The sequence below is a fragment of the Ornithorhynchus anatinus genome, chromosome 19, assembly GCF_004115215.2.
Source record: "Ornithorhynchus anatinus isolate Pmale09 chromosome 19, mOrnAna1.pri.v4, whole genome shotgun sequence".
NCBI lineage: Eukaryota > Metazoa > Chordata > Mammalia > Monotremata > Ornithorhynchidae > Ornithorhynchus > Ornithorhynchus anatinus.
Genome location: NC_041746.1, coordinates 13150694 through 13176149, shown reverse-complemented (window position 1 = coordinate 13176149; position 25456 = coordinate 13150694). Strand labels below are relative to the sequence as shown.

Genomic DNA, 25456 nt, shown 5'->3' with positions numbered 1-25456 from the left:
CTGCCCCTCCCCCATCTCTCTTTCTTGCTCATCAAATTCAATCTTAAATGTCAACCTTTGGTTGTGATTATACGTAATAATAATAGCACTATACAAGCTAATGCATAGCCGTGATCCTTTGAATCCAGGGGAAGAGTTATAATGTAAATCTCATTATGCAGAGTCTTATGACACTCAATGGGATTTTGGAGGGAATCCATATAGTGTGTATAAGTAAAAGGGTAGCAAGAGCTATTAATGCTCCTTGCAGTGTGTTATTTTGAGCATCTTTTGTTCATGGGTGGTAGTTATTTATAAAAGCTCATCTCCCTCCCCCTTTTAATTTGTTAGTATTTTAATTACATAAGCAACAAATTGGCTCGTAGAAGTTACTATTTCCTCTCTCCCCTAATTATTTCATTTTTATTTTACATAACTGTTGAAAGTATTTGAATTCCTTCTGTATAGGAATGTGTGTGGGAAGAGGTGAGTGTATATGTGTGTGTGTGTGTGTGTGTTTATTCAAAAAGGGAAGAGTATTGAAAGCAAATATTACAAAGGAAAGAAAGGCAGCTGGATTGAGAAGTTTTATGCCAAGCTTCAGTCAAATTAAAATTCAGAAGACCTTTATGAAAGTCCCTTCAATACCAGAAGTTTGTAATAATATAAGTCATTAAGTGTAAACAGGACTGTCTGTTCTAAAACAGCTTTGGTCTGTCTGGGATCTTAGTAAGTAAAAATAACCAGCATCACAGATTTCAATAGACTAGCGTATTATTGGTTAATGGCGCTGGGTCCGATAAAAGGCTAGAATGCAGTCAGTGCCAGGAATTAGAGATTCCAGTTTGATTGGCTTTCTGAGCAGATTGTTGAAAAAAGTAGGCTAATTCATGAGATTCTTCCAATGGCAATGCCATCTGAGATGTGTTTGACATATTTGTGTAGTTCTGATTTGTGTAGTTCTGAGTTTAAGAGGGGACAGAACATCTTGGCCTTTTTACACCTTTTCCTTCAAGGCCAAATCTCCCTGGTGATGGCCCTCCAATAGTAAAATAAATGCATTTAGGTTCTTTTTCTTTTAACATTACTTTAATATTTTACCCATAACAACCTCAAAAAATTTATTATCTGCCAGTTCATTTTCCTGGAAATTCTCGGCTGCTATTTCAAATGACTTCTTTAAAATGAAGTATGTAGCCACGTGAGTCATATCCTGCAGTATCTTGGTCATGTGTTGGGTGTAGGTTTTCTGTCGGCCTCCCCTTTTAGCGTCTGTCAGATGGGCATGATGACATACATGATGCTTCAAGAGAGATGATTTGGGGCAGGGATGACAGTTCTGAATCATTAATTTTGGTCAAATAAGCCCAAAGAGTGTTATTTTGTTATGATTGGACTCCTTCCCTCTGCCCCCATTGCCCCTCCTCAGGCCCTCTTCTTTTTTCCAGAAGAGGAAGCCTCAATGCAATGTCTAGGTGACAGTGTATTCATCATTCAGCCTTATTTATTGAGCACTTGCTGTGTGCAAAGCACAGTACTAAGGGTTTGGGAGAGTACAGTGTAACAACAGACATATTCCTGCCCACAAGGAGCTCACAGCCTGGAGGGGGAGACAGACATTAATATAAATAAATCGATAAATAAATAAATTACAGATATATACATATGTGCTGTGGGGATGGGAGGGAGGATGAATGAAGGAGCAAGTAAGAGCAGCGACACAGAAGGGAGTGGGAGAATGCATCATGAGGTGAGGTAAATCTTTCAAATACCCCACTCTTCATCTCAAGAGCATTCCAGATTGTACACCCTGTTATGGAAAAGGAAACTGACCTCTGGTGTGTATTTGAATGCTGCATTTGAGAATACATTTCAAGGAAGCAGTCCTGGGCAACTCTCTTGGGCAATTCTCTCACTGCTTACCAGCCCAGAGAGGGCTTTGTGGTTTCTTCACACTTCAGCCTTCCTCCAGGTTAGCAGTTGACAGGCTCTTAGGCTATTGGGCCTCTCAGGACTTCCCTCTTGTGCCCTAAGTAATAATTTTAGATCCTCACAGTTTTTCTACAGTCACTTTTGATTTTTCTTTCTTAGTCCCACCACTCCTCTTGAATAGACAGACCCTCGCCCCCGTCCATCAGTCAGTGGTATTTATTGGGCCTTACAATGCCCTCCACCCAGCCCACACTACCACCTTGAACCTGGTCAGACAATTACGATGAAACGTTTGTTCCAAGGGAGATGCCCCCTACGTTTTGGTGTGTGGAGAAGGCTGAGGGGTAAGGAGCTACAGGGAGTTTTTCTGGGCTCAGCTGTGGACTCAGTTCTGGGTTTGAAAGTGAGAAATCTGGAGGCAGAGTGCCCTTCCTGATCTGTTGCCCCTTTGGAAAGTTTTCTCCCTCGCCTTGGGTCTCGGCTCTGCAGTGTGAGGAGTTACAGGCTACGTCTGGCCCTGAAATCCCAGCTCCTGTTTAATATTCTGCCTGCTCCATTGATGTTGTGCTTGGCTCCTGTGGGACTGCAACTCACGGCTTGAAACTGGAGCCAATTTTCTGTCTTAATCTCACAGTGTTTTGACTGGAGGCAGATCCAGTTCAGTCCGATCAGGGCTAGTGGAAACAACTACCGAGTCTCTCTGTCCGTCTCATTTGGGAGAAGAAACGGGAGGGAAGGGGAAGGGGAAGCCTGCAGTGTTAAAGAGGAGGCGGCTCTGCTGGAAATGAGAAGAGAGCGTGGCGAGCAACTAAACTGATTTTGTAAACCTGTGAGCATCATTTGGGATCGTGGCTCCCCCCCCCCCCTTTTTTTCCTTTTGATTTACGGCTTTCATCAAAGGAAAACCTCTGGGGACTGCCTAGAAAACAGATTTTCTTTTATTAATAGAGAGTAAACACTTGGGTGTCGGTACTCTAACGGAGAGTTTTCTGGGAAAGGTGATGAGGAAAATGTGTTTAGAAGGCAAGGCTGCTGACTGAAGGAGGACTTGGGGCGGTGGGGGGAACCAGGGGTGAGGTGTGGGGGGAAAAGAACCCTAGGACAATAAGACATGGGGTTATGAAAGACTCGCCCATGAAATAGAGATTAGCAAAGAGAGAGGCTGAGCTGGGAAACAGCAGAGTTTAGCTGAGTGGGGTTTCAGGTTTGGTTTTATGGGCTTTTTCTTTTTGGAGGGGGGGCGGGGAAGGAAAATATTTAAGAACGGAGGGGAACACTGAGAAGTCAATGTCTTCTGACAACCAAGGAATGAAAATGCCAACTGCCATTGGAAAAGCTTGATTTTTATTGGGAGTGTTTTTCTCTTTCCAGATCTGAGGTTATCAGAGATGACTCTGGTTCTGTCCATGAATAGATTCTGCGATCCCATTGTTTCTGAAGGAGCCGCTGAAATTGCTGAGTACCAGACACTATGGGAGTCGGACTGCTACAGCAGCACCAGTCCCTCCGTTCCCATTCAGGCTCCTCTGCAGGGAGACAGAGGAGCCTGTCAATCTCTGGCAGGTACCAGTCCCTCCCCATTACCTGCTTCCCGCTGCGGCCAGCTTGGTGGGTGGGGGGCTGTGAGTACCGCAGGGGGAGGAGGGGGAGGTCCTTTTCAATGGGTAGAATGGATGCTATCCGGATTCCCCTACTTTAGCTATAATTAGGAAATCAAGGCATCATGACTAGGTGTGGTTGTATCCAGCCCAATTTCTGTGAGCAATACGTAATTCATGCAAAATAATTTTTGTTACCTCTCCCCCATCTCTCTCTTTCCCCCCCAAAAAAACCCAACCTGGAAACATTTAGGCCAACATTTTGGTTTGAATTTCACAATCAGTGAAATCATATAGTTCTATTCAAGCGACACAACCCCTATCTAAAACGGTGAAAGAAATAAAAAAAACACTAGCAGCTATTCATCACTTCTTCTGTACTGAATCTCAGGGCTCACTTGGCTCTCTAATTGAGTAAGTGAGAATGTAAAAGAAAACAATCAAAATAGAAATGTGTGTTTCCTTATTCTGCACATCACTTCTTTGTCCCCTATCCCTGTTGTTCCTTTTGAAGGTTAACTAGTGAAGAATCTAAAGTTTAGGTCATTTAAATTCTTGATGAAGTGTGAATTGCCTTCAAGGTACAATATGGAAAGTGAATCCTCCCCCAAAGCTGTCTGATTAAAAGGATAAAACCTTTTATTTATTAATTTCTCATATATTACATTTTGGGGATAGAAGTTCAGCAGGTTGACCTCTGCTGCCCTATAAGTTTTTCAGCTTTGCTCTTTATATTAGGAAACTGAAATTTCAGATTTTGAAATAACAGCAGATGAAGCCAGGCCTATTAATAGTCATATACTTGCAGCCTAGGGCCAATAGTATTTGTGGTGGGTCAGCAGTCATTACAGACTCTATCTTTCTCTTCCCAAACGGTATACTTTGTGTCTCTCAAGGGGTGGGTAGACTAGAAGAAAATATATAGGCTGATAGATAATTTCTGTTTATCTCCAACACAGTATTAAAATTAGTACCGGTTGCTTGCTTGAATTCTTTTATGCAATTTCAAAACAAAATAGTTGTTGGGCTCTTCCCATCAGTGAATCCTGATGCCCGATAGGACATGTAAAGCAATCTGATGAAGAGTTCCAAGTCTTGGTCCTGCTCAGATAGAGTGGTTGTTTTGCAGTTGACTAGAATGCTGGCCTAGTTTGGGTTATGGGATCTGATGCGATATTTACTATTAGGGCAAAAGTTTATTTTTAATCACCAAATGTACATAAAAATTTGTGGCAAAGTTATCCTGTAGTAGAAAAGGAAATGAAAGTATTTTGTTTGGAGAACTTCTGGCAAACCGCATGTCATTTGTCATATCTGATTTATTACCACAGGATCACATTACAGGGGAATTTCAAATCCTATAACAACATCCAAGATCACATACTTTAAGAGGAAATATGTGGAAGAAGAGGATTTTCACCCTCCACTCAGCAGCTGCAGCCATAAAGTATGTTGGTTTGGTGTGTTTTTTTTACAAGTATTTTGATTTAAGAGGTTCAGGTACTTCTTAACAGTTGCTTGATCTGTTTGTAGAAATTGAAAATGTCCAACCCAGGAGATGAAGTTGCATCCACGCAACCACATTAATTGTTGTTCCTTTTTCGGTATCATTGATTTTCCTCAATTTGAGTTAAGTACTAAAATGATGGAACTCCTCCTACCAGAAACATGGATAAATTGAACCAAGTGAATTTTCTTCTTTCTTTGGGTCTTTTCATTGAAAGTGAAGTTATTGGCCTGGGGTTTCTCAGCAGGCTTTTCCACATGAAGAGTACCCAATGCACACTCCGGCTTTGTTTCCTCAGGCAAGAGTGGGTAGTGTCTATTGCATTCAGTGGTAGTTCCAGTTGGGGATAGGTAGGAGAAATGGGCAGGTGTTTTCCCTCTTGAGAAGCCCTTTCTACCCATTAGATTTATTGGCGTGGAATGCTGAATGGCACCATGGGCCTCAAATGGAAGCTGAGGGGAAGAGTGACTTTCAAGACTTGGGTCTTTAGTTTTTTAAAGAAAGTGAAAGCTAAAGTGTTGGGGTTTTTCCTAATCTGCACCAGAGTGGGAAGAGACTGGGGCTTTGAATGAAGGAAGTGGTTGGGTTGGTGAATTTTACCATTTGTTAGATCCCCTCCTTTTCTCTATTGTCTTCTTCCTTAAAAATGACTACTGGTCATTGCTCCTGATGATAATGATGTGTACAAGGAATATCCATTTCTCTCCCCAGTCTTTTAGACATTATTATTCATTGCTCATGAAAACTGTAAGGCAACACTGTCTGTTCCCTGGGCGTCATGTGGAGTCCAGGCTGTCCTCCAGTGAGCCTAGTGGACCTGCGCTATTTCGGTGCTGGAAGAGTTAGCCTCTAGGGGTAGGAGGGCTGTTGGATTTCATTCCACTTCCCTTCTCTGCATGGAAACTTTCCACTTTCTGCTGGATTTAAACTACCAACCAAGAAGGGAAGGTTCTGAATATGATGACTAGGTCCCCAGAGTCCCCCCATTTTTCCTCATTTTCATTCAGATTGCTATGCTGTCCTCTAACTTCAATTCAACCAATCCTCTGGAGGGATTTTTCTTTTGACCTTTAACAGGAATGCCTATCAGGACCTGAGATTCATGGATTGTTATTGCCTTTTTCTAAACAGGAATCGTTACAGGGACGGCAAGAGACAAAAGTTAGGAATCACCACCTCCTACCCTATGCTGGCTTAATTTACGTGGGGTCTACCCTGCAGAAAGTGAAATGGAAGAGTAGTTTGTTCTGTGTAGACAGCCAGTTTGATCTTTTGGGCTCCAAAGTGGTCTTTTGTCTTGAATTATCTGGTTCATAGATCAAGTGAGGCAAATAGTAGTCAATTTTCTACTTCATTTTGCATGTATAGATCTGTCTCAAGGTCATCACCCTCATAGAAATTGTAAGGATTGAAGTGTTCTTTCAGTGTAATGAGGGTTACATCTTGACATCTCTTTAATTTCTTCCAACTTGAGCAATATATCGAAGGGACTTAGCAGGTGTGGTGTTCTCCTGACGCTGTAGATCCGTCTGGTGGGAGGGGAGCAAGTTTCTCTGAAGCTTCAACCTTTGTGGGCCCGTCCATCGTGGCGGCAAAGGATGGAGTAAATTCCTAGTGGGGCCTCCCCTCTGAGGAAAAGAAACCCAACAAACCCAAGGAAAGTCAGACCCTCACAACTCTCTCATCCAAAGACCCGGCAAATGGCTGATGTGCTGTTCAAGAATACTACTGTGATACGTGTTCTGTGAGGTTACCCAACCCTTTCCTTTTTCTCTTCCTCTTTGATTTTTAGACCATCTCTATTTTTGAGGAGCGGGCCCACATACTGTACATGTCCTTGGAAAAGCTGAAGTTTATCGATGACCCCGAAGTATACCTCCGGAGATCTGTCCTCATAAACAATTTAATGAAAAGAATCCATGGAGAAATTATCATGCAGAATAACTGGTGCTTTTCAGCCTGTTCATTTAGTGGGGCCTCCACACAAGAGTGGTTCATGGCTCAAGACTGTCCCTACAGGAAACGCCTCCGGATGGCAAAAGAGGAGTGTGAAAAGCTTCATACTTGCTGCTTTTATCAAGAATGTGGCAGTCACTATCTAAATTTGCCCTTCTCTGTTAATGCTAACATGGGAAATTCTTCTGCCTCCTCCTCCTCCCCCTCCTCTTCCTCTTCCTCTTCCTCCTCCTCCTCCTCTTCTTCTTCCTGTTCTTCTCCCCCTATGTCTTTGCCAAGTTGTTCCCATCAGGAGGATTATGGCCTGAGCAATATGCCCGTTTACAGGAGTGAAGACCAGATACCTGCTAACGAAATATTCATTACTAATGCCAGGTCTGCCGGTGTTCAGGAAAAGGCCAAATTAAATGAAAAGGAAAGTGATGATGCAGAGCGAGATGGCATAGCCGTAAGCCGTGAACCTTCGAGAGGCGATCTTGCTCTTGAATGTAAAAGCAAATTTTATGATTATTTTGAGACTGGATGTAATGAAAAGAGCAATGTAAGTGAGTCTTGGAAGAAGTCCTTACGGAAAAAGGACTCTTTACCAAGTAATAAACTGTGCTGCAGCAAAGCAAGTAAAATATGAGCCATCTTTCTACTATAACTTTGAAGCATGCACAGCATGATCAATTAGCTACCATAAATTTTATTTTGAATGGATTTTATAGTTTTGTACAACTGATACAATTATGCCATGAACATGTCGTGTAGTTTTAATGCCTGGAGAGCAGATTGCATAAAACATCTGTACAATCTGCAGCAATATGGAGACTTCTTAAAAAAAAACAAAAACAAACAGTTGAATTACTGCTTACAAGTATATCCTACTTTTGTTCCACAAAAAAGCAAGTAGAACAGTTTGGAGCAGGGGACAACAGGCCCTTTATCTCCCTTACCCCCAAGGAGTCTGTCATTAAGAGTCTGTCACTCACTATAAAACTTCATCAATTTTGCCAAATTAAGAAGCTAGATGTTTGGTAAGCAAGTCCACATTACCAGCAGGGACCAGTCCAGTTCTTACATACAATACGATGCTTATTCTGAATGGAAGACTGGATGGATGGCTGTAGGGAACCAGGAAGAACTGGCCATTACACTCTGATGCTGACTGATGAAAATAGTCTGTAATGAAACACACCTGTTTGTGAAATTGAAATCAAAATACTGCATAGTCCATAATCAGTTGCAAGTTTTTCAGCTTGGTTGTGAAGAGTAATGAAGCTTGTGGAGGTTTGTCGTTAAACAGGGCGTTTTTTTGGTGCCTTACTTTATCTTAATTTTTGCCAGTGTAAAAATTAAGGATAAAATCAGAGTTACAGCAGGGATTTAACATAAACAGAGAAAACACAGGGTGGATCAATATTGTTGGAAAACTGTTACCTTTGAAATGTTGAGTTCAACTTTTTATTCAGCATCTCTGTCCTTCCTTGTTTTTGATGCCCAATTGCTTTTGGATTTGGCATTTTTAGAAAGGGATTGAGGAAACAATGGAGACAGATCTGTTGTAAACCAGCACTAGCTGCTTGTGCATTTCTATGGCAACTGTCTGTTGCTGGGTCTTTTTTTTTTGTATAATGAAGTTCACGAACCAGTGGCATGCTTTATACTTTACTGTTTAGCATAATTTCACTCTTTTAGAATACAAAAGCATGTGGTTTTTTATATATGACTTTTGCTGTTAATTAAGAAGCACAATGTTCATAATAAATGATGTGGCGATCATTAAGGTTCTCTCTTAAATGAATGTAAAGATTTTAGTTTCAGAAAAGTTATCTTGGAGAAATGGGACTTGAGTCTGCAATGTTTGTTGCAGGTTTGTTCATTCTTCATACTTATCGGTTCAATAAGCGTGTTTTCAGAAGTGTCTGGAGCATCTTTCCCCCTCCGATCTCCAGCTATCCTTCTACCTAATGAGTGCTCCCATGTACAGAATTACTAATTGGCCTGGGGATCCTTTGACAATGCTTAATAGGAACCAAAAATCAGATGGTGGAAGTATATGCCCCCTTTATTTCTCCAAGATAAAAGCTTTTGTATTATTGCTATTAATATTAAATATAGGTCTCATTCATACAGTGTATGAGTAGGATCATCATATGGACAATTGTCCACAAGGACCAATTTTTTAAACAGATGTTCTTGTGTTATATCTGAGTAGTGTAGTAATGTCTGTTCTTTATTTTCAATATTTGGTAAACATTTGATGTTTAAAATTAGAACTTAGATGCTTGTACACTAATGTGTTGTTATAGTGAAGTGAGGTTTTCCTTGATCTATTTATTAAAATGACCAAAATTCAGTAATATTTTATATCTTTAATGGCTACTGGATCCATTTCTTCAATCCCTTGTTGGAAAATGCTGGGAGGCTGAAGTGGGATAGCCAGGTAAGGGGCAATATGGAGTTTTAAATAAATAACTAGGTTTTTTTTCCTCCGAGGTTCTCTAGAATGATTTTAAGTTGTTATGAAAAATCACACTAATGCATTTTAAGGCATACAACTGGGTTGTACTCTACTAAGAAAATTGCATGCTGATGTGAAGCCTGAGAGTCTAGTAATCTGAAATGTGGAATTGTCAGGAAGATGAAAAACATATCAGGACCTGGTCTTCTCCCTCCTTTCCCTTCTCCCCCGCCCGCCGGCCCCCCACCCCAAATCCCATCCCAATGGATTCCTGTATCATTTCTGATTATTACTGTCAGGTGCCAATTATTGTTTTGTTAGTGAATTTATCATAGCATGGTTCATGTTGTTAACAAGGATTTTAAATGTGTAAGAAAAGTCAAGCGTACTGATTATACTTTTTAATGCACATTAACGTACAGAAAATTCAGTTCTGCCATACATGTTTTCACTATTTGTTTTGGTTAGAGTGCGGTTAGGGAATTAAGGAACATTCATTCATCCAACAACGCGAGCCTGTTTGGATACAGCTCGCTGTGGTGTCGGAAGAAACAGTTGGTGCACGGCGTCAGAAGCTTTGGTTACTACAGCGGGAATTTTCATTAACACGGGGTTCTGCAAGGGTGTGCTCCCCGTGTTACTGGAGAACTGGATGTACCCGGAGACTTTTACTTGCTATCCCAAAATGTAAAAATAAGTAGCTTATAATTTTCAAAATTTTATACTAAAAAGTAGTTCTTTAGGTGGGCTTAAAATTCATCTTTCAAAATTGGACATCATTTCATTTGCCTGGAAAACCTAGTCCGAGGTGCTTCTTTGTATAGAGAGTATTGCCTTGGGCCTCAAACACTTAGAACCCTATACAACAAAGTCCTGAGATTCTGGCATAGTTCTATTTCAAACCCCCCAAAACATTCTACAAACAGTATTTTTGTCCAGAAGAGTATGATTGTTGTGATGTTCCTAATGTTTTACTGTAATGATTGGGACACACTTTTGTTCCGTGCCCTCTGTTCACTTGATAAAATGTATTGGATTGTATAACTTACTTTATTCAAGATGCGACTCTACTCTTTCCCACATTGCAGTTCTGTTTAACTTGTTTATTCTGGGTGGATGTTTTGAAGCAAGGCACACAGTATGGAACTCCTTCTGGGAGAATAACACCTCCGTAATAACCTACGAAAATGGCTTCAAGGACTCTAATGTGGTGCAATCAGCATGCCTACAGGTAAAATTTTTCAAAACAGAATAAAAAGTCTCTGTGTTGCCACCTTCCCTCTTTTGGGAAAACATTCTTCTTTAAGCCTCCTTCCCTCCTTTTGCTAGAATCCCCCATCACAGCGACCCCTTTGATTTAAAATCTCCTCTCTGTTGTCGCTAGTGTTGTCCCCTCACTGACAGCTTTACTCCTTTACTCTGTCTCTCAGGATGTGTCCATCATGGCACCAGTAACCATTGCCCCAAAATACAGAGCTGTGCAGTTCTTAGGAGAATGGAATCAGTATTTTACCCTAAGAAACAGGGTTGAAAATGAAAAATGTGTGGCAAAGACAGTGAATGTTTACTAGCATTTGTGGTGGAATTGATGGGTTTTGTGTTTCACATATTGGATAAATGCCCAAAGGATTGTCATATTTCCAGGTGGAGCCCCCATCACTCTCAAGGTTTTATATACATCATGAGAGACAGCTACCTTCTAGAAAGGCATATTCCCTTGCCTTCGGTAGCACTGTTAATTATATCCCCTAATGTAAAACAGTTTCACGACTCGAGGTGAAATAGTTAGCAGTACCGAAGGTTTTTCTAGTCCAGGTATGTTCGCTAGAAGAACTCACTTGGAAAAGCACTTGAAAAAATTGAAGTCATGAACACTTGAAATTTTGCATTTTGCCATAAAACGCTTCTGCAAGTGAATTTAATAAAACCTGCTGTTAAGATAGTCTGTAATTTCCTGTTTTGCATACTCCTTCTGTGGCTCAGACAGGCTAAACAGTGATGACTAAACTAAGGTAATTTATGCAAACTAGTCTGTGGTGTTTGCAAACTACCTCCATGAGGTCCATCTTCTCGAATGTAAACATGGCTCCCTGGAGATCTGCCCAATCCTTGTCTTCCAGTTCGTGAGATTCAAGATTCAATCTGACAATGGGAAACCACTTTGGGGAGGGTGTTTTTGGTCACAGAGAAGTAGGACGAGAGCTCTGTGTGGAGATCACTTATCAGAATTACAACCTCCTCCATTTGGCTCGACGGACGAAGTACCGGATAGAACTCCTGGGACAATGGAGTGAGGAGTTTGAGGCTTTGTGTTGCCCAAGAGCCTGTGGCAGTCATAGCATATCTTTGGAACAGGAGCCTGAATCAGTTCAAGTCATTACCCGGGAGCAGCTGGGGCTAAGCACCAGATGTGGGAATCTTCGGTTGCTGTCTCGGATTTGCCTGCCACGGAAGGCTGCAGATCCTTGGAGGTACATAAATGCAGTGGGGAGGAGGGAAGGCCATGTGCTTTTTCTTTTTTTTTTTTCCAGACCTCTTCTGATGAGATTATAAAGGTGGCTGATGCTTTATAGCCAGGTAATCTGGCTCAAAACCTATCAGGTAACTGAAGAGAAGGAACTCTCTTGGAATTCTTTTTTTTTCTGGACCAGTCCTGCACTGCCCCATTTTTATCTTTAAATTCATTCACACAGTAAAGAGATGATGTGACTGAGGAATGTTGTGAGAATCTTAGCAAAAGTAATCTCTATCAAACAAAGAGAAGGTAGAAGGTCAGGAAATTGGTCCTTGGCACTTAATCTCTGCAAGTGCAATTCTGCCTATATATCGGTAAAGAACATCATTTCCTACGTATAATGGGTCAAGAAGTAACTAGAGCAGTACTGTTTATAGACCCATTTCTTCTTTCCACTTTGCTCAGTATTATTTGGTTTATGGAGACCCTTTCCTGGAACAAGGCTCTGTAGGTGTTTTTTCCCCTATGAACTAAAGAGCAGTGGACTATTTCCAAGAAAAGTGAAAGGCAATCCCCGAAACATTCTCTCTTTAAGATATTTAATTTGAGCACAGGTTAACCCTGACTCCATCACTTGTCTGCTTTGCAGTCTTGGACAAGTCACTTAATTTCTCTGTTCCTCGGTCTCCTCATCCGTAAAATGGGGATTAAATCTTACTCCCTCCTACTTAGACTGTGAGCCCCTTGTTATCGGGGACTATGTCTTGTATCTACCCCAGCAATAGAACAGTGCTTGGCACCCAGTAAGTGTTTAACAAGTATCACCATTATTATCAAAGAGCAAGCCCCCTCTAGGTAAATTCCAGAAAGTCCTAGAGCCCAGTTTTCTCCCCCCACATGTAGTCTTATGTCCAAAAAGGATCTCAAGAGGTTATCTGATTCAGCACCCCGCTTCCTCCATGCAGGTGACTGTCTAAGCCCACCAGGACAGAAGGATGCCTGTTCTTTATGGATCTGCAGAGATGGAGCCTCCCCAACTGTCCATGGTAGCCAGTTCCAGTGTTTAACCACCCCGGTAGGAAGCTTTTCCTTATATCTGACCAAACACTCTCACTATGATTTATGCCCAAACCTCTTGTTCAGAGTGGACCCGATAAGTGTTTCATGCAAACCTGGGAGGGAGTATGGTGTAAGGGAAGGCACAGTTGCCTCTGTCCTGGTGAGCTGACTTTGTTCCAGGAGCTCATCATTGGTAATTTCATCCTCCCAATTGAGTGGAGTTTCTAAGGGATGGTAGGTGGAATTGCTGTAGAATTTGGACGTGTAATCTGTTGTTGGTCTAATTCTCACAGCCATATCGAAGGCTGGACAGCAGAGCATCTTGATAGACTGTCCTTTTCATTTGGAGTTTAATCCCCCATTGCCACCAAGTCTGTCTGACAGATTTGCTAAAAGCACTACTGGCTTTTTGATTCTGTTTTCTACTTCCTTTGTGCAGGGTTAGCTAGTGTCTTGCCTCGTGAAGACACTAACAGAACTCAATGGCAGCATTAAGTTTTGGGTTGCTGATGAAGATTTCTGTATGTGTAGCGAGGGTCTGGATAGTCTGGTATATAACCAGTTTTTTCAGATTTATTATCAAGCCACAGCCCTTCTGAATCTTCCTGCAAAACAAATCATAATCATTTGTATGATCTCTTCCTGTATGTTCTTCGAGAACGTAGTTGTTCACATACAGTGTGGATGACTGTCTCAAGCACTTTGGCTGAGGCGTGTAGTCTGTTGAACTGGAAGAGTTTCCACGTAACTCAGAAGAGTATTCTGACTCTGGGTTCCAGTCCCTCACTTTGTATTATCAAGCAGTCTAGAATAAGTTAAACAGTCCTGGGACTCTCATTTCAGTGATTGGGAAAGGGTCAGTCTTAGCCAACCATACTGCCTTGGAATAGCCCTAAGATTTTGATGAATTGGACAGTTGCCTTATCACTGACCTGTAGCGTACAGTCTTTGAAAAAAGTATGGGGTGTACTTTTCAGTATCTGTCTTGCTGTAAAGGTCATTTCTGTTGTACTGCATTTTGGTTCAAAGCCATATTGTGATTCAGATAGTGCTTGGTCCAGGGGAAGGGGCATGGCTCTGAGAATCAGGAGATTCAATTTCTTCTCCCTGTTTGGCAGGTAGGGGAATGCCTGCTAGGTAGGGCTATGCCATCAGAGGTGAAGTCTTTTTGTTGGGTTTTTTTGGTATTTGTTAAAGTGGTTACTTGTGCCAGGCACTGTTCTAAACACTGGGGTAGATACAAAGTAACCAGGCAATCAGTTACACAGTCCATGTCCCATATGAGGCTCACAGTAATAATCCCCATTTTACAGATGAGCTAACTGAGGCACAGAGAAGTTAGAGACTTACCCAAGGTCACACAGCAGGCAGGTGGCAGAGCTGGGACTACACCCAGGTCCTTCTGACTCCCAAGCCCATGCTCTATCCACTAAGCCTTGCTGCTTGTCAACTGAAGATCCATCTAGGATGTTCTGCAAGGTGGAGAAAGACAGCCAGGGGTACCATCTTTTCATTTTGAGCATGGGAGGTGAAAAATAATTAATAATAATAGTAATCATAATGATAATAATTCTGATATTTGGTACCATGTGCCAGGCACTATTTTAAGCACTCGGGTGGATACAAGCAAATAGGGTTGGACACAATCCCTGTACCACATGGGGCTTACAGTTAAAATCCCCATTTTACAGATGAAGTAACTGAGCTACAGAAAAGTTAAGTGACTTGCCCAAGGTCACACAACAGTCAAGTGGCTACTTAGGGGTGGAGCTTTGAGGGGGCAAGGCATTAAACGTGGAACTTGGGGACTTCAGGAGAAGTGTAGGGGCAAGGAGGGAATGGAAAAGGGAGGAGGAAAAGGGAAAGAGGGGAAGAATGGGGAAGTAAAAGGTCTGGAAGCTTCAGGAGCTGGGCTAACCTGTCATTCTCGACTGGAGAGTCTATCATTGTCAGCAGCAGCAGCATCGCCTATATTCTCCACTAGTCTGTCCACAAGGTTTTCAGCCAGACTCTTGATGGCCATGGGAAGCAGTGAGATGCCCAGGGATTTCTGCAGTCACCTGTCTCCCCTTCTTTCTTGAAGGCAGTGATTATGATGACCTCTCTGAAGTCTTGAGGCACTTCCTCTGCATTTTATATGTTCAGGAAAACTTCATTCAAGATGCAAAGACATTAGCATTGAATGGGGCTGAGTTATCTAAAAAACAGTTACCTAGTAACATATTTGGAGGGTAATAGTTGGGAGGGGAAAGGGCACAAACACTGTCCTCAGAGGTTTGCTTTAAAATCCACACTTCAGGTCCACCCTTCTTCTTGCCCCCAAATGCCTGTAACCAGAGGGGCGCGTGGGAGGAGACAATAACCCCACAAAGCAGAGGCCTTTTCTGCAGGGATTCCTTCTTCAACGCTTCATGACCCCCATTTACCTTCATTTCCTGGCCACCAGCCAGAACTGCTCCCCTAAGGCCAATCCTCAGAGCTAGCCAGGATAATTTCTGCTTCAGATCCCACTTGGAGTTGTTCCTTCCTTGTGGGCAGGGAACTTGTCTACCAACCCCGTTGTACTGTACTCTCCCAAGCTCTTAGTACAGTGCTCTGCACACAGTAAGCATTCAGTAAATACAATTAATTGGTTGGTTGATTCCTACTTGGAGGAGGAAGAGGGATGGGGAAAGAGGGCCATATAACTAGTGATGTTTTCACTCTTTCAACCCTCCAAGTACCAGAGAGTCACCAGATAGTCCCCTTCAGGGACCTGAAAAAAATGAGCACCTCTCCAGTGGAGCCTATCTCAGGTCAACCACTCCTAACCCATCTGACACAGGATGGATCATGCTTGGCCCAACTCTTGCTTATAATACTCTCGCCCCTAAGCATCACCAATCCATGTCCTCCCCTCACCCCACTTCTGAAAAGACACCCTTTCATGAGGAATTCTGGGGTTAGTTCCTCTACCTTTCTGGTCATACCACTCCACCAGCTTATGGAAGTATATTCATTTATGTCATTATCACTAGTCTTTCGTTTTAATTGTGGTTCATTTGTCACTTGAGGCCCGCTGTCTCTGGTATTGTAAGCTCCCCAAGGGCAGAGATCGTGTCTTCCTTTTGCCGGATGCCCAAGTGCCATCCCCCGGTGCTCTGCTCTCATTAACTACCCCCAATACTGCTAGCAGTGCTGCCTTCACTCCTAACTCCAGTATTCCCTCTGCGGGTGAGACCCAAGCAATAGCAAACGGTGCTCTCTGGGAAGAAACATCCTTCCTAACCATTGAGCCAAATTTTTCTGTGACCCACCTCCTTTTCTTGCTCTTTCCAGTGAAATTCAGAAATTGCCTCTCCAATCCTTTCAAAATCATCAGCCAGTCTATTTTCCAGTCTACCAATCCTCTTCCAAACATGGCTTTTATCATCATGCCAGAATGGTGCTCTTCTAAGATGTGTCTATCTCCCCCATGGTACTTGTCTTGATTTTAAAAAAACAACAACAAACAAACACAGAAAGTGCTGTGGTTGGTACAGTCACAAGCTGGCTTTGAGATATCACCTCATCTGCCCAAGGACAGTGATTCCAAGTAGCTCTCTGGTGTACTGGTGAGGAACGATAGGACATTGGTTCCGTTTTTGTATTTTAAAAAGTCAATTCTTAAACATGCAGCTGTGGCTCTGCCTTTTTTCCAATGAGCAGAGACTATTGTCCCGTGACCCAATTAGTGCCATTTGGTGGGGGTCCAAACCCTACAATTGCACGAGTTTTAATTTTGGGATCCCCAGGGCCTGTAAACCACATCTGTATGCCTGCTCTTTCCACTTGGCTTATTTGCTTTCGGTTTACAGAAGGATTAGCTGTGTGGCCTGGAAGGCAGAGACTGGTTTCTCATCAGTTCCTTTCTTGGTTCCTGAAGGAATGACTTACCTGTTCCGACGCCCCCTGGCCCCGGCCTCAGGGGACAGTGGTAATCTGAACACTGGAAAAGTCACCTGCAAATCCTCCCCGGGCGGGCCCACTGGCTGGGGCAGAGGACCCCAGCCTAGATCATTGACTTCACTGGGTAGTTGGAATTGGGTTTGCTAATTCCACTGAGCCGTAGCCGACCCTAAAGCCAAAAGGAGGAGGTGAAATGAAGGTTGCCCACTAGATTCCCGGTCCTTGCCAGGCTGGCTGGCTGGCTGGCTGGCTCTGGGGCCTCTTTGTGTGAGCAGCTGGCACCAGCTGGAAAGGAATAATTAGCATAACAAAGAGACACATTATAGTGTTGCACTATACATTTTGCAGCTCTGCAGAGAGGCCTGAGGCATCCAGTCTCCTGGTGCCGACATGCGTTTAAACATCCTGGAAATCCACATTTCAGGTAGAGATTCCCCAGACCTGCCAGTCTTCCTCCTCTCCTAGCCCCAGTCGGATTCTCCGTGGAGTCGAGCCATTCCCATGAGTCGTGAGTTGAGAATGGCAGGTGGAGCCGTGGACACGCCATGCCACTGCTCTGGGCAGCGCAGACGGGGATGTTGGCTGGGATTGGGGCCGCTGTCAGTTCTGTTTATTCTCACCTCAGGCGGGGGGCGAAGAACGGAGGCTAACACTTCCTCTGTGGGAAGGCAGCTGGGCAGGTGCCAGCTGAAGAGATGGGGAGGTGTGCACATGCACGCGTATATGTATATCTGCTGCCTTATACTTCCCCTCAGGCCTAGGTTCATCTCTGTTCCCCCAATCTACCCTGCTCTGCTTTCCTCAGCTGGGTTAGGAGGCAGTTTTTATTCTGACCCAGACCCTTCCGAGGACAGAGCAACACTTCGACACCTTGGCCATCTCTTTGCCTCCTCGCCTCCCCCTGATCTTTGGCCACGATTCTGCCCACCAGAGATAATAAGCATCCCACCCATTAAGGACCCTCCAAATGAGGGCATAGGGAGTCCGGGATTCTGCTGTCCCAGACCCCCTCCCACCTAAAGATGACAGCACAAGCTGTTCTCTCTCCAGTTGGGTACCACTGAAACGCACACATGCTCTGAGCCGGGGGGAGAAGGAGCAGAGAGGGAAGCGGGAGAAGCCAAGGGATCAGCGGCAGAGCTGCTTGAAGCTGATCCTCCCCTGAGCCCGATGCCTGTCAGCTATGTTGGCAGTGCACAGATGCATCCTGCTTCCAGGAGAGGGGATTTACATCCCGACTACTCTTTACTTTTCCAGCGCCGAATGAGACTCTGCTCATTCTCCTCTGCCCCTCCCCTCTTTTCCCTCAGTCTCCCTCCTCCCACCCATTTCCTTAGATCAAGAAGCCCTGACAGGGAGGGAGAGTAAATCCCAGATTAGCAGCCTGGCTGTCAGGCCCCTAGGCAAGGGTGGCAGGGCAGTGGGTTGGGGGTGGGGAGAGCATGAAGGAATGGAGGGGGAGACAGCCCCGCTTGTATTATTTCTTTCTTTCCAACCTAAATGCGCAGTCCAGAAACATTGAGCTTACAGAGCTCAGGCCAACAGGGAGACACAGCAGAGAAGCAGAGACGTGAGGCGGCCTGAGGAAGCTCCTCTTCCGTCTAGAATATCGAGCCCAGGCCGAGGAATCAGATTGTTAAATGTCCAACTGGAAGTTTATATTTCAAATACTCAAAACCGAGCTCGGATCTGAGGATTGCGGACCGAGCTGCTCAGTTTAGGGATTGGGTTTGAAGAGTTATTTTTCCAGAAGAATAATATTCTTTAGTTTCAAACAACTGTTCATTCTCAGTAAATGTATTTTAATAATCATTTCAATTGGTACAATAGTTGTCTTAATCTAATTAAGGGCAATTTGGGAACTTTATTTTAATCATAAAATTATAGAAATGAGAGATGAGTGAGACCAATGAGCGTGTTTGTGGGGAGAACTGCAGGCCTACCTGGAGAATTCTGGGCCTCCCTGCTGAGGGTGAGCAAGGGTCCAGGCCCAAGTTAGAGCAAAAGGCAGTAATAATTGATTGACTGAAGTAATAATAGGAATAATTTTGGCATTTGTTCAAGCGCTTACGTTGTATCAAGCACTGTACTAAGCACTGGGGTGGATACAAGATAATCATTCATTCATTCAATTGTATTTATTGAGTGCTTACTCTGTGCAGAGCACTGTACTAAGCGCTTGGGAGAGTTCAATACAACAATAAACAGACACATTTCCTGCCCACAATGAGCTTACAGTCTAAAGCAGGGGGGAGACAGACATTAATATAAATAAATATATTACAGATATAGGTGCTGTGGGTCAGACTTGGATAAAAAACAGCTTGGGCAGAGGTGTGGAAACAGGAGAGGACTAGAGATGGCAGGGCCTGGACCCTTCTTAAGCTGCAGGGATACCCTTCCTCAGTCGAGGCACCAGTAAGGAGGAGAGGGAAAGAAATACTTAGCTGCTCCCACTCCTCATCCTCCAGGGCAGCCTTGAAGTTATCCCATATTTGTACTTATGCTGAGCAGAGCACCAGGTGAGAAAGCTGGTCTGGGGTGGGGGGAATCCCAAGACTTGTTGGGGGCCGAGGGAGGTCTTTTCTGGGACCCCTTCTGGGTACTCACCCCAGAACTACTCAATTTCCTCCAGTCTATGGCCTCTTAACCTCTCTCTCATTGAAGAAAATAACCTATCTGGTGGATTTTAAGGACCGGAAGATGGCTCTTTGTCCAGCATGATTGAATGAAGACTTGCTTGGAAATAGGAGAATGGGCTATTTGACCTCTAGGTCAGTTCATGGGCCTTAGAATTCCAAAGAGGAGTAGCCTACTGGTTCTGAATGACTCAGCCTGGGAATGACATTGGCCCACCAGAGAGAGTTTAGAAAAGAGGGGTGAAGATTGGTGGTGGTGAGAAGAGAAATTATCAAAAAGAGAAAGGGGATGGGGCATCCAGGAACTTGGACTCACAGCCACTATGATGGGAGGAGCTGAAGGAAGAGAGAGGGAGTGAGAGTGGGAGAGAGTGAGTGCACCGTCCTCAGAAAACCTTCAGAAGCCGGGGCATGTGCCAGCAAGGAGGAGGTGGAGACCAGTGAGATGGGTGCCATTGATGAGCTAGGAACCAGAGAGGTCGGAGAGGGCTGGAGAACACTTGATAGAGGCAAGTGTGCAAGCCTCAAGGCCTGAGTCATGGGGAACAAGTCTGGACAGAACCCCGGGGAGAATGGGAGAGTAGAAAGAGCTCAGGGGAGGGGAGGAAAGCACTGCAGATGTCTCTTATTTCCAAGTAGGCAGAGGGTGACTGGGATTCACCAGATGAGGGAAGTTTTGGAACTTAGAACAGTTGCTTGCTGTGTGTCCTTGGGCAAGTCACTTAACTTCTCTGTGCTTCCATTTCCTCAACCAAGTGGGGATTAAATAGCTGTTCTCCTTCCTACTTAGACTGTGAGCCCCGTGTGGGACACGGAACATGTATCCACCCCAGCACTTAGAACAGTGTTTGACACATAATAAGCACTTAACAAATACCATAAAACAAACAGAACAAAACAAATAGTTGTATCCCGTACAGCTGAATCTTGTGTAGAAGACTGAGAAGCAGTGGGGAACCTCTTGGTGTGGGATGGCTGACCTTAAGTTCATGCCCTATTTGGCATTACCATCTATTTAGCTGTCTTAATAACATATTTACCATTCTTACTCATAATCATGAACCTCTAGATAGGTCTTTGACCACCCCCGACCCAACTTGTCAGTGTTTGGGGTGGGATTTCTGGGAATAATAATAATGAATTCTGGAGAATTCATTCCTTTCTGAAGAATGACCAACTCTAATCTTCCCCACAATTCTTTATCCGATTGCCCACCTACAGGGTATAGACAGGGCTGGGGGCTCTGAAACCAGCAACTAAAACAGACCCAGCTGCTAGACTCCTGAAACATTAGCCCAAATGGCAGATGTAAACTAAACTGTCCGTACCCTCGGGTACAGAAATACAGTGGTGTCTTATTCTGATCCCTGCCATGTTGTCCAGTGCCTAGGACCTAGGGATCTGGATGTAGAAACACACAAACTCATAAAATCTGTCCTTTGTTTTTGAAGATGATACTACTTTCCAGGCACATGATTCATGCAGGTAGATTACCTTGCATAGAGTTCCAGCCCGCGTGCAAAGCCACTGAATGCTCATGCCTGCTCTCACGTTGGTTTCTCTAAGAGCACTGCCTGCCTGCCAGTTGGTCAGTCACAAACACTAGGCCTGCCCACGGGCGTGGGCCTGAGTTTGCATGGAGAAAAAGGCTAAGTTAAGAACCTTTGCTGGAATGATTCCCTTCTTTCCTGCTTGAGGCTGAATTTCAGCCAGACAGGAGGTGGTGTCTCGCTGGTCAAATGCACAGTCTCCTGTATGCCAGCAGGGCCAAGGCACAACCAGGACTTTTGTCAGTGGCGCCTGGCTTTGCTGCTTCCAAGTCCCAAAACCTTCCTGCCTGGGGAAACTCCAGGAGCAACGTGAGCCACCCGCAGGTTACCGGATGGTCAGCCGACCGGCCCTGCCTTCCAGAGCCAGAATCAGCAGGGCCAGGGGCTTTTTGGGTTTACAAGCTCAGGGTTTTAGGAAAGAGGCGGGAGCAGACTTTGTTTAACTCCACCGCGCCTTTGATAATCTTGCCTACCGGGAGAGGGAGAATGCAGACAGCAAGTAAGTTCTTGTTGGAGAAAGTAACCGCAGGAGGAGTGGAGCAGCAGAGCAGAAGACTAATAATTGCTGACTTGCCCATTTCCTTTCATGTCTCACCTTAAAACTGTTTATACTGGGCTGAGCTCATGGAAAGACACAAGGAAGCCTTGGTTGCATCAGGTCGTGCCTCCCCTCTCCGCAACAAAGAGCCAGCTCGGCCTGAGCCTTGTAGAAATGGCCAGCAGAAGGTCTTACACCCGGTTCCTTGAAAGAAGGGACTTGGGGTTGTTCTTGTGGCCGCCTCCCCTTCTCTGTTGTGTCTGACCCTTTGGTGGAGCAGACCGTCTAAGAGCCATCCTCTCGACTCCATAGTTCAGTCACATACTAGTAGGAGGAGGAGGAGGAGGAGGAGGGAGAAGGGAAGGAGGAAGAAGAGGAGTGAGTTACAGTATAGAGTGTCCTCTAAGGACAGTGCACTTGGGAGGTACAAAATAAAGAAGTGATAATAATAATGTTGGTATTTGTTCAGCGCTTACTATGTGTAGAGCACTGTTCTAAGCGCTGGGGGAGATACAGGGTAATCACATTGTCCCACTTGAGGCTCACAGTTAATCCCCATTTTACAGATGAGGCAACTGAGGCACAGAGAAGTTAAGTGACTTGCCCACAGTCACACAGCTGACAAGTGGCAGAGCCGGGATTCGAACCCATGACCTCTGACTCCCGAGCCCGGGCTCTTTCCACTGAGCCATGCTGCTGGCATTCTAATGGGACACAGGCATAGAAGAGGTGAACTGTCTCTTTCCAGGGGTTCTTGTGACTGTTGGGACCTGCGGCCGCGTTGGTTCCTTCTGAGCCCTCCCCGCTGCCCTGGGGAAAACACACAGCTGAAACATTCCCAGATCCTTTGGTTGACAGCATAGTCTAGGGGAGAGAGAGCATGGGCCTGGGAGTCAGAAGGACCTGCGTTCTAATCCCGGCTCTGCCACTTGTCTGCTGTGTGACCTTGAGTGAGTCACTTCACTTCTCTGTGCCTCATTCCCTCATCTGTAAAATGGGGATTGAGACTGTGAGCCCCACATGGGGCAAGGACTCTATCCAATCTGATTTTTACAAAGCAACCCCAGCGCTAAGAACGGTGCTTAATAATTAGTAAGCGTTTAACAAATGTCATCACCGTCATCATTATTGTCAGGGTTTCTGGAAAACACAGGTCTTTTTCCAGATGAACTTAAGATACGAAGGACAAGGAAATATAGCAAGTGTGAGGTCTGCCTTCGTCAGGGGTCTCAGGTACATTGCCGTGGGGAGGGGTGCGGCTTGTGCGGTCTTCTCCCTCAACAGCCAGGTTCAGGCAGAGCCAGGACTAGAGCCCTAGAACTGAACTGTCTCCCCTAGATCAGCAGCAGTACAGTTAGTATAGAATCTTGTCGGCAGGAACAAAACATCCAGCATAGGGCCACACACAGGGTTTTGCTTCAAAAGTGCTTCAGGGTTAAGATGATGATGAGGTGTGGGGTTTTACATAAAGGGATGTGAAAGGAGCCATGGACCCTCAGGGAGCAGTTGGCTGATGTGGCACCTTGCAGGACAGTCATGTTGCTGAACAAGGAGGAGCAGGAGCTGCAGCTGGGAAGGCATGCTTGGTTCTTAGTTGGTAGCTGCCCTCCCTCCTCAGATTACCTGCAGCATTGCCCTGGGTAGCTGTGCTCCTGACTCCTGTGGGAAGGAAGTCATCTTGGGGACAGCCTCGACGGCCTGACGGCCTTGTCACACTCTCTGGGAAAATCCAGTAACACTGGAAAACCAATTTGGCATGGTGTGAAGCCTTAATTGTTTTCAGATTCCTAGGATCGAATGCCAAGATGGCCACATCGGCAGCCACTTTGTACGTCTCTCCTTCTGTATACCAGAGATGCAGGGCAGCTGCTGCCCCAGGACTCAGTGCAGTCTGGGCTCGAGTGGGAGCCAAAGGCTGGGCACAGAAAACCCCTCCGCTTCTTCTTTGGTCCCACGGTCCCTCGGGCCCAAGGCTCCGCAGATGGGTGTTGCGCAACACCCTGCCCCGGCCTGGGGCGCTAGACAGGGTGGGTTTGGCTGCTTCTTGGTAGGTCTTCCTTACGCCCCTGACAAGCCAGAGCAGGCCTGGCCTAAAGCAGGCCCTACGGGTGTCCTACAGTAACTAGCAGCCTCGCCCAGTTCTTGTAAGCAGAGGTCGGACTGGAAGGCTCCAGAGGCCAGTGAGGGCTGGCCTACGATCCCAGCCCCCCTTAATGAATGATTCGGGTCCAGAAAGCCAGGCTGGCTTCCTCTGCTTCTCTCCCTCTCCACTCTCTGCCTTTGGGTTACCAGAGGATTTGAAAGCAGTCGAAGGATAATAATAATAATGGTGGTATATGTTAAGCACTTACTATGTGCCAAGCACTATTCTAAGCGCTGGGGTAGATACAAGTTAATAAGGTTGAACACAATCCCTGTCCCACATGGGGCTCACATTCTTAATCCCCATTTTACAGATGAGGTAACTGAGGCCAAGAGAAGTTCAGTGACTTGCCCAAGGTCACACAGCAGATTTGTGGTGGACCTGGTATTAGAACCCAGGTCCTTCTGAGTCTCAGACCTGTGCTTTATCCACTAAGCCAAGCTGCTTCTATCTAGCCTTGTCAGCAGCTCTGCTAGAGGATCTGAGGGGAGGAGACCGACTCTTTTGGCCTAAATGAAGGTCTGGGATGATCTGTGGATGGCACTAACTGAGAGCTGGGCACCTATTTCCTGTACTCCTGCCTCAGTTGTCCATTGTGTAGCCAAGAATCTTAATACTCCTGTTGTTGCCTCGTCTACCTGTTCACTGCGGGGGGTGCCCTTTTTGTAGCAGTCCCAGCCCAGAGCATTACGGTGAAAACCGATCCCTCATGGAAGAGAACACCATGTTTATCAGCCTGCTGTGCGGGTGGGCTCTGCTTGTCTTTATGGCTGCCCTGCCTTTCCTCAAATAGGATCTGAGTCAAAATGTAGTCTTCTTTCCAGGTCACGATGGACCTGCTGCTCTGCCACGGCACTGTCACTCTTGCACCATCTTGGTAGCTTGGCCCAGGCTCATGGGTCTAACTGGGCTCTTCTTTTGATGGATTTAGGGTTAATAATAATCATAATTATGGCATTTGCTAAGTGCTTACTATGTGCCAGGCACTGTACTAAGCGCTGGAGTGAATACAAGCAAATCGGGTTGGGCGCAGTCCCCGTCCCACCTGGGGCTCACAGTCTCAGTACCCATTTTACCGATGAGGGAACTGAGGCCCAGAGAAGTGAAGTGACTTACCCAAGGCCACACAGCAGACAACTGACAGAACTGGGATTAGAACTCATGACCTTCTGACTCCCAGGTCCGTGCTCAATCCACTACCCCAGGGGTTGGTTCTGGGTGTGGCGAAGAGATGGTGAGAGGAGAAGAGGCGGGCAGATGGCCTTTGAGTTGGGCCATACTGGGTTGTGAATTTGGACCTGTGTGGGGCTGGAGGGGAGGGCTGCTACTGCTGCTGCTAGAAACCTTGTTCCAAGGGCCCAGAGCCAGCAGTTTCATGACTTCAGTTTAAGCTCACAAAACCACCATCAACTCACCACCAAATCCAACCACACACCAGCTGCTCCTTTCTCCTTTCTTCTCCCCTCTCCTCCACTCCCCACATTTCAGATTTTTCTACGAACATTCCTCTTCCACTAGATTTACAGGTCCTCTTATTTCTACCTTGAAGGTAATCACTTGCCTAAGATGCGTAATGATCTAGACCTGTGTCCCTTCTATGGTGGCAGTAAGGTGGGGAACAGGCTGAGGCAGTTTCATGCTGCTCTTTGCTCTTTTGATCACCTGGATCTGGGAGCCTCAGGCAAACTTTCCTCAACTCAGAATCAATTAATGGTATTTATTGATAC

General features: G+C 45.1%; 1 protein-coding gene across 3 annotated transcripts in view; it reads left to right on the top strand.

Annotated features, from left to right (window-relative positions):
- The window catches only part of SERTAD4 (SERTA domain containing 4), a 33831-nt gene extending 23333 nt beyond the window's left edge, over positions 1 to 10498 (top strand). For 2 of the 3 annotated variants that reach the window (XM_039914778.1, XM_029047515.2), the window contains 3 exons: positions 3283 to 3474; positions 4841 to 4956; positions 6809 to 10498. In XM_039914778.1, the coding sequence (XP_039770712.1) occupies positions 3300 to 3474; positions 4841 to 4956; positions 6809 to 7600 (1083 nt within the window). In that variant the 5' untranslated portion in view covers positions 3283 to 3299 and the 3' untranslated portion in view covers positions 7601 to 10498. Of the gene's footprint in view, positions 1 to 1768; positions 2741 to 3282; positions 3475 to 4840; positions 4957 to 6808 lie in introns of those variants that run through there. The other variant, XM_001509459.4, reaches the window with a different exon arrangement.
- Positions 10499 to 25456: the final 14958 nt, after the last annotated feature.